This window comes from Guyanagaster necrorhizus (genome assembly GCF_019112545.1).
Source record: "Guyanagaster necrorhizus MCA 3950 unplaced genomic scaffold BT62scaffold_4, whole genome shotgun sequence".
Taxonomy (NCBI): domain Eukaryota; kingdom Fungi; phylum Basidiomycota; class Agaricomycetes; order Agaricales; family Physalacriaceae; genus Guyanagaster; species Guyanagaster necrorhizus.
In genome coordinates this window covers 507,148-515,810 of record NW_025064883.1, presented here as the reverse complement: position 1 = coordinate 515,810, position 8,663 = coordinate 507,148, and the positions used below count along the sequence as shown (strand labels likewise).

The following is an 8,663-nucleotide window of genomic DNA, read 5'->3' as shown; positions in this document are numbered from 1 at the left end:
GTCCGGTGACAAAAATGGAAATTCGATTTTGCCACGTGCGCTGACGTGCCGCGCGCCAACTTCAAGGTATTGTGCCACTGCTACATTTTTCTTCCATCCTTTCTTTCATCTCCCGATATTGCAGTCAGCTTCTGAATTTCAGTTGTTCCAGCAGAGTCAAATCCCTTCAAGGCTCTCTGTTCGTGACTGCAACATCAATTCTGATCTCCGAATCCCAGGACAGCCGCTTGCGTTTACCGATCATCCCTGAACGCGTCATCGAGGGACTCGTCAGCCTCCACCGCATATATAAACCTTCCATTACTGTATGTCGCCTCTTACCTCTCACCGGAATGGATCTCCTAATACAGCTGCCTTCTTCTGGCGACACAGTAGATCGTCGACAGCCTTCTCTCTTCGATATGGACGACGACACGATATCTGACTCTCCCGGCGACACTTCGGAACAGTCTCTCGAACAGCAAAAATCTCACCTTCAATCCTACATCAATTCTCTGCCCTACGAGTGTGAATCGTGCGAGGATATGCAGGCGAAGCTGGAGAGCATAGTTAGCAAGATCTTCATTTGTGCCAAGGCTAAGAACTGGCTCGTGCTCGCAACATGGGATGGGATGCTTCAATGGTATGATCGCTCTCTATTTCTGCCCTTCAGCGTGTCCTTATTCCTCTCCAGTTGGTTGCTGATGAGGTATCCTATGGACAAATCTATTCGCGCCAAGTTAGTTCGTTTGTACTATGGACTCTGTATCACCCCGGGGATAGATCCGCGCGTCATTCGCAGCTGGGCCGATATGATCACTCGCTTGCTATCCAAAAAATCTGGAATGAAGCGTAAACTTGAATACGGTGACCTTGACTTGCCATGGGAGCCTCTTTGGCATAGCGTACAGACTCATCTGTGGCACAAGGCTCAAGTGCATGATTCATCGTAATGAAATTTTACTATCGTCTATTCTTCAGCCTATTCATAGTATGTTCTAGGCGTTCAACTCTAAGCTTCCTTCTTTACGTGGCGGAACACTGCAATCATTATTTCTCCAGACAAGACATTCCCAATATGCTCTCTACTTTTCTGCCTTTGGTGACAAAAGAGGCATGTCTGGAAGGTTTCTCACTCTCGACAACAATATTGAATACCTATAACAGACATACCTGGTCATGATACCCATTTTGACCGCCTTCCTTCCACCAAGTCATAGCCACCTATATTTACCCTCGCTTTTCAAATTCTGGGAGGCTATTAATTCGGCTCTGGTAGACGACAGCCTCTTGCACATGTCAGGGGAATTATCAGAGGAGCATGTCGCTGGTCCATTTGGCCTGGCAGGCGAAGATGGTGGAGCCAAGTGGAAAGACGTTGGTATATGGACACAGCCGGAATGGAACATGTTGGTTGGAAAGGGTTTGGCATCCATGAGTGAGTGCTTTTTTCTACTCGCACTTCGGTCATGTCACTCATGTTGGGCAGACGTTCCCGTCGGTGCAACCAGGGTAAACAAACTATTATTTCTCGTTAATAGTATCCATGAACATCTTTCTTTGGTCTAGGGTCCATCGACAACAGCTGGACAAGCGGACACACTCGCCGACAAACACTCTTTCAAGATCAAGAAAGCTGCAGATAGATATCGTAGGTCAATTATTCGGCTGCTGATAGTACATTACTCACTGTCCCCATTGTTTCCAGATTCTCTTGCGAAGATTTTCGTATATTCGATATCTGTCGATGGCCCAATGCGACAGAGTTTCAACGAGCGGCAAGGACGTAGCCAACCCTCTCCGATCGGTTTTGTCGCTGGTTCAAAGGCCTTAGACTCTCTAGAACGTCTCATAACCAGTACGGAATCTTTTTTCCACCCATCCAACTCTGGTCCCTGGACAATTGCGGTACGTTGCATCTCAAGATTTGGGGGGAGATCGTTTCTAAGCGGACAGCTCTGGTGTTTATAGCTGACGACCTTCTTACATCGATTGACTTCCGAATTTGGCAAGCGTCTGAAGCAGGAAGAACAAATGGACTGTAAAACACCCGTTGTACGTCTTCATCATCGAATAGTCAATGAAACCTGACATCTCCTCACAGACACAACAACTTACACCCAGCATTTCGCGAGCTTTTGTCAGTATCTTGCGCACTCCTGCCCTTCTGGCCCTCTTCTCCAAGGACCCGATATGTGTAGGATTCGCTCAAGGAGCATTGCGAGGTATGGCCTTGTTAGAGCCTGCACTGATTATGCCCGAATTGTTAGAGCGCGTATATGGCGGTCTAGAGGTCATAAACGAAACTCATAGGACCACTGCTGTCCTAAGCATGTTGTCAGGAATTGCACGACCGCTCGTCACCGAGAGCATCTGGCTTGGCGGTCAAAAGCATCTACTTCCGTTGTTGGAATTGTGTCTGCCGGGTATCGATCTGGTAGCTGTATCAACTAATCTCTACTCCTTTTATACTGATTTCTGGCAGAATGATCCCAGCAAGACCGTTTGTACCACTATGTTCATTGTTGCTGCTATTCAACATGTGAAGATTGGTGATCTCTCTATTCACCAATCTGGAGTGCCTTTAACCGATGATATACCTGGTGATGAAATGATGAATCTCGACCAAGACAACACGCACTTCCCCGACGGTGTAGAGAGTCCTACGCCCGTCCTCAGTAGGGGGGATGAGCGATCACTTACCCGCGATAGCACTGCTGCTTTTGCAGGTAGCTATTCTATGTTTTCTCCTATCGTCGACCACTGATCAAACATTAGACTGGGTTACTTCGCTGTTCCGGCGTGTTATCGCACTTTATGAGAATCTCCCCGAGGAAGGGGGTAAGAGAAACACCACGGGCGGCAAACAAGAAGAGAGTGTTCTCAAGTCTATCAAAGCCATGATGGATGTAGTCTGTCTACATCTGTCAGATCAACTGTTTGACCTGGTGCTGAACCTGGTGTTTGATTATGCGTCTACCAACGCGAAGTCTAACGCCGTCCGAGCCTTCGGGCAACTCGTAGCTTGTTTAGCCCGAGTTCGAGCGGAGCAGACTCTTGCAAAATTCTTGCCTTTCTGTATTTCTCAGATTGAAGATGAACTGAACCACGGAGCTTCAAGTATTCGCACCACAGCACCAACCGCGGCCATATCGTCGGACACCACTTTCCACTGGCGTAGGCTGCTTTCTTTCTGATCAGATCGTCAATAACTGGTTTTATAGACGTTGCAATTCTTCTAGGATGTTTAGGATACGGGGGCTCCATCGTAGGCTTTTTCACTCCCTTCAATCCAATCGATATTTAATTCAGGAATATTTTAGGTATTGAAGCACAAGGGACGAATACTTGGTCTCATTGTGCTCCTCATTGACAAAACAAGGAGCGAACGTGGATACAGCAGTGCCGGTAGACTTATCGGCCGCATTCTTCATACCCTTGTGGGAGTGTACCCAGTCAACAGTCGTTTTGTAAATGCCGATGAATGGGCAAGTTCAGGTAGGTAGCCAGTCGTCGAACACCTGCTAGTTCTTACCGGTGCAACACACAGACTTCGAGAGAGACCACAATGTCCACTGGGGAAAACTATACGAAGCCCAAGATGTATCCATTGAATGGCACGGTATGTATATTAAATTTTTGTCTGTTCTCTTCTCTCAAACTTCCCTTGGTCAGTGCCATCGAATGATGAAATCGCATTCGTGCTGGAAATTCTCGATAAGGTTGCATCGCCCTTACTGGACAATGTCGAAAGGTTGCTTCAGACGACGAAAAATTGGGACAGCATCGACAGAAATGATTTCTGCAGGTAGGTGTGATAGATATCAAGATTATGGTGTTCATTCAGTTAACTGGCAGGTACCTGAATGCCTGCCGAACGATTTGGAGCGCGCTTCCGACTTTCCTTCAGGAACAGGAAAAAGAGGTTGTGAACTCTTGCATAAACAATGATATTGAATGTGAAGAACTCCTCGTGGGAAAGCTCGATATGAAGGCTGGTTTCGTGCTTTGCGATTCCTTAGACCCTCGATATCGAAAAGCTGTCGCTCATCGGATTCGTTTTGGTGAAATCAGTAAAAGGGCTGCTCTGACCCTTCGTGAGAATACGGAGGGGGAAGATCACATAGACGCTGTTAGCGTCGTTGTGAAGGCCATTGATTCCTACTTGCTTGATTACGGCTTAAGCAAAGAAGGTTACGAATCTGTCCAAAAAAGCTACACGACGGCAAGAGAGTATGCCTTTTTTTTGATTATGGTTGTGTATACTCATCTGATCCGACTTTTTTTAGTGGTATCCGCGTATGGAACGGTCAGAAGGAGAACTCACGATCGGTATTCGTGAAGCGCGCACAAATGTACCATTGCGGTCGGGTATATATGCATGCTCTGTATCGTCGTCGATCACGCCTAGACGATGACCTAATACGGGAATTAATTGAGATGGCTCTTTCGCCGTATACGCGAATACGTCGGTAAGTTGAGAGGTTTGAACCTGTTCATCATCATCTAATATGATATTATCTATCGGCAGGCAAGCTCAAGCTGTATTACACAGTGCCTTCGGGGTATGTCAAATGCCCTAGTCCTGTGATAATCTTTTTTCATTTGGGTGTAGTATTATGTTCGATCTACTCGTTTCACGCTGCCGTCCCTTTTTGCTGCACTTTTGAAAGGGAATGATCCCGATCGAATGAAGGGAGCTTTGTACGTGTTGTGGAAGAAAGGAATTGGTGCGGCCTCTTTGTACGACTATCACTATCCAAGCTAACGGACGAATAGCTTCTTATGCTTTGGGTGGTAAGTCTGGCTGGCCACTCCAGGTTTGGTGATGAAAACGTTGATGTTTCATAAGACCAAAGCGCGCATGGACGCTATCTGTTATCCCTACTGGAGTGTCAACATGAAGAAAAGGTTCTAACAGTCTTTGGCCGTACGAATGTCCGACTCACGCACATTGATCTGTAGCCCTCCATACAGAAGTTGGTGAACAATCTTGCTGTAGACTGTCTGCCGCATTTGCATGAGGATGTTATCCATACAAACGCATACTCTCTTGACGCACCCGCAGTCGAAAGTGCACTTGACGACCTAGTGACCGAATTTCCGCCTTCTTTTATCGATCAAAGGCTGCTCCAGGAAGCGATCAGCAAGAACCCACGCCGCGTTGCAAACCGCAACGAGATCCATGCCCAAACCGTATGGACTTAGCCTGCATTTTGTGCTGTCGTCTCACATGATGCGTTCAGGTCTCATCGATACTGGAAATTGCTTTGAGGCCCAAAACTCATGTCAGTTGCATGTCGTCTTCTAGAAGTCTTCTCTGATGAAGCTATATCGCAGTGGAGATACGTACAAATGGCGTGTCGGTTTTTGGTGGTATTACTCCGACGAGATACACCAGTATCAGCTGGTGTTGCTAGTTTCTTCTTTAAGCATTCAACTAGTCCTCAGCCCACCATCCGCATAGAGGCGCAACGGTATGTCTGACGTCTCTATTTCTGTTCCCCATCATTTAGACGCTCTATTAAATAGAGGGATAACTTATCTGCTGACATACGTTAAGTTTCGGTCCTTCTCGGATGACGCGTCGGATTTATGGCTTCATCGGTGGAAGAATCCTTTGGCGCAGAGTGTAAATGTCACGGATGCCTCCAATTTGCTAGAAAGGTTCGAGCACCCTATCGATCAAACATCCGAGTGCGTCCCCCGTGTTCGCTGCATGTATCATCCACTAAAGGATTGACAGCCACATTTACGTTGACAAAATCCGTACGGGGTTCATATCTTGGGCGCCGACGGTGCAAGGTTATAAAGCTGTGACCATGGATATGTCAGTATTTGCATGGGAAGCAGCATCGCAACCTTCGCTCCATGTGATTCGTGAGGGCGTTATCACTGAGAAATACTTCCAAGACTTGTCGGCATTGTGGGGGCAAGAATCGAATAGAACCGGTAGCACAGTCGATCTCCGAATAGAGAATGTTGCATACATCAAGAGACTAGGTACCCACCATCTATATTCTATCCTTCTGTGCAATATTAACTTTTGGGGTGTAGCGAAAATGTTTGAACACGAGGTCCTTGACGCTATACTCAGTGTCATGGACCCGCTTTTATCAGATTCTGATAAATTTAAACAACGTGCTGGTGGCGAGTTTTTGACGGGCCTTATACGTGGTAGGTTCCGCTTTTCTTGTCATACCCAAAAAATGACTCCAATCTTCTGTACAGGAGCGAAGCACTGGCCGAAACATGCATCTGATAAACTATGGTCTTGGGTTCGCAGTCGATTAGATCGTATTTTCACCGAAATTAAGCCCGACACGTTAACTCTTTGGGAGACCTCACTGACTGTGCGTTTATGTCGCTGTTTTTGGTCGTTCTTTCTGATGCCTTTCGCCATCTAGAGCATCTTGGAAGATCGAGATCCAAGGCGTAATAAGCCGCTAATTGATTGGATCTTAGCCCTACCTCTCGATTTCAATGGAGATTCTGCGTTCGAAAGTACGTCCAGCGCCCTGTCTATCGTTCGCAGCGCTGATGATGTCTACGTAGTGAGTAAAGCGCTCAGTTTATTTGGTATCTTGGCCGATTCAGCGGAGCATGTTTTCCAGCGCAGAGCTGATCACTTCATCAGCTTCTTCTTTGCGAACGCGAACACCAATTACGCTGAGGTTCGAGGCCCTGTTTTCTGATTTTTCCCCCCTTTCCCTTAGTTTCATTTTGCAAACACAGATACGGGGCCTCATCACTCAAACCCTTACTACCTTGCTCAACACGCAGTGGCGGCCACTTTACGCGTCCACAGAACTTTTTTTACGCGCTTGTCAAGAATCAGACGATCCTTTATTTATACGGTCAGTCCACGTCTATAAATCACTGCGTAGCATTGAGAGTAGGTATAGTGAGGCCCGGTTCCAAAACCAAATTATCAACATTCTGAAACAAATGCCACAATGGCGAGAGCAGCGATCACCGCCGCCCTGGGTCAGCCAGTCAGAGGTACGTCATCCAATCAGAGGTTTGTTTCCTATCTGACCGAAAGCTCTTGTTCAAAAGTATGACAAAGTAGCATTGTCGCGTTAGTGCAGTCGATCGTGTCGTACTGTCCAATTCTGACATTAGTTTATTCAGTCCTTCAATGGATATGGCTCTCGTCCTACAGTCCACAGGCGACGTTAATCTTGCCATATGCTGTGGCTTTGATGTGAGTCGATGTATTCATGTCTTGCAGCGAATAGTGATGGTGTCATAGGCCCGAGTTCCTACGCATGACCGAGTTCAATGATAATGTTGAACTACAAACCTATTCCATCGCTGTTCTTTATGTGCTATCAGCCTTCACGCCACCAGTAGAGTATATTGGAGCCATTCTGACCAATTTTGTCGTTGCCATCAAATCGTCAACGGTATGAATTTTCGCTGCTATCAGAAACTTTGCGTTACTATGACCTGTAAATGCAGTCCTGGCGCATTCGACTTCAAGCGCTTCCTCCGTTGGTAGTTTTCTTCTACCGTAATCTGCTGTCGATAACACCGGAAGGTGTGCACGGAGTTATGGACATGTTAATGGACTGTCTAGCCGACGAGAATGTTGAGGTCCGAGAAATGGCTTCGAAGTCACTTTCAGGGATTGTTCGATGCTCGCAACGACAAAGCATCATTCCCTTAAAGGCTAGTGAACTTTCTTTATGCAATCTAGGCACCGAACTTACAAGGGTACAGAATCGGTTTATAACAATGACTCTCAAAGTTAAGTTGCCTCCACGCAAGGATCCTTCGTATGCCGATTGCCTTCGGTCCATGCATTCTGCTATACTAGGACTGTGCGCTCTGATCGAAAGTTTTCCCTACTCTGTGGAACCGTGGTTGCCCTCACTTACAGAAGGTACACATCCTTGTTCCCCGGGTCATCTGCCAGATGTTGATTGTTACTGCAGTGCTTGCCCCCCACGCTACTGACCCTCCTCCCATCTCAACCACAATTAGAAAATGCGCGTCAGAGTTTAAGAAGGTAATGCTTATCTCGTCTTTTTCTATAGGGCCTTTACTGATTGTTTCCATTGTAGACCCATCAGGTACGACAAGGGGCCACAGGATTGACCGGCAAGTGTGTTTTAACCTCTGTTACAGGACACCTGGCACAAGGATCAGCAAGCCTTCGATGAAGATCAGTTACAAAGTTTGTCAACCATGCTGGTAGGGACTTCGTATTGTAAGTAACCACGCGAAAGGAATGTGGCTCATGCTGACGCAAATCTTCAGATGCTTGAACTTTAACTTTGTACCATGTAACTATACCTCAATCGCTTACGTTTTTGGTGAACTGCAGGTATGGAAAACTACATAATATTGACCTGAGAATCTAAGAGTTTCTACCGATTTATGTACTCCATATATAGACGTTGGATGTATGCGTGTATGCCATGTCCTGGGATAAAATCGGCCCCGCGACAAGTATCGCGACCCTATGAAGGGTGCTTTGAGGCGAAGAAGCGGAGGTAAATCTAAATAACAGATCCGTATGTGCGCGTGTCGGATTATAAGATTTGGGCTAAATAATGGTCTTCACTGGGGTTAACGGAAGGTGCTCAGTCAAGAGTCGGCCAAATGACCCCACTCGCTACGTTATACTTAGCCGCTGTGATGACTGCAGGCAACGGATTGTATGCGATCAATTTTCG

The 8,663-nt window shown here is 46.6% G+C and overlaps 1 protein-coding gene across 1 annotated transcript; it reads left to right on the top strand.

Annotated features, from left to right (window-relative positions):
• The first annotated feature begins 53 nt into the window (after window positions 1–53).
• On the top strand, window positions 54–8,426 carry BT62DRAFT_927565 (uncharacterized protein). The gene is made up of 42 exons (XM_043185284.1): window positions 54–305; window positions 373–622; window positions 674–928; window positions 982–1,093; window positions 1,147–1,417; window positions 1,469–1,491; window positions 1,549–1,630; window positions 1,688–1,887; window positions 1,951–2,034; window positions 2,084–2,416; window positions 2,465–2,708; window positions 2,758–3,156; window positions 3,204–3,247; window positions 3,303–3,477; window positions 3,530–3,601; window positions 3,655–3,787; window positions 3,838–4,212; window positions 4,269–4,451; window positions 4,511–4,544; window positions 4,595–4,709; window positions 4,759–4,776; window positions 4,832–4,890; window positions 4,945–5,175; window positions 5,226–5,267; window positions 5,320–5,456; window positions 5,512–5,676; window positions 5,726–5,982; window positions 6,037–6,156; window positions 6,211–6,332; window positions 6,387–6,483; window positions 6,535–6,653; window positions 6,715–6,836; window positions 6,885–6,981; window positions 7,039–7,060; window positions 7,114–7,186; window positions 7,235–7,388; window positions 7,444–7,653; window positions 7,705–7,867; window positions 7,920–7,993; window positions 8,049–8,057; window positions 8,113–8,194; window positions 8,245–8,426. Exons 2-42 carry the CDS (start codon window positions 402–404, stop codon window positions 8,250–8,252), a joined length of 5,736 nt encoding a protein of 1,911 aa, XP_043043745.1. The 5' UTR covers window positions 54–305; window positions 373–401; the 3' UTR covers window positions 8,253–8,426.
• Window positions 8,427–8,663: the final 237 nt, after the last annotated feature.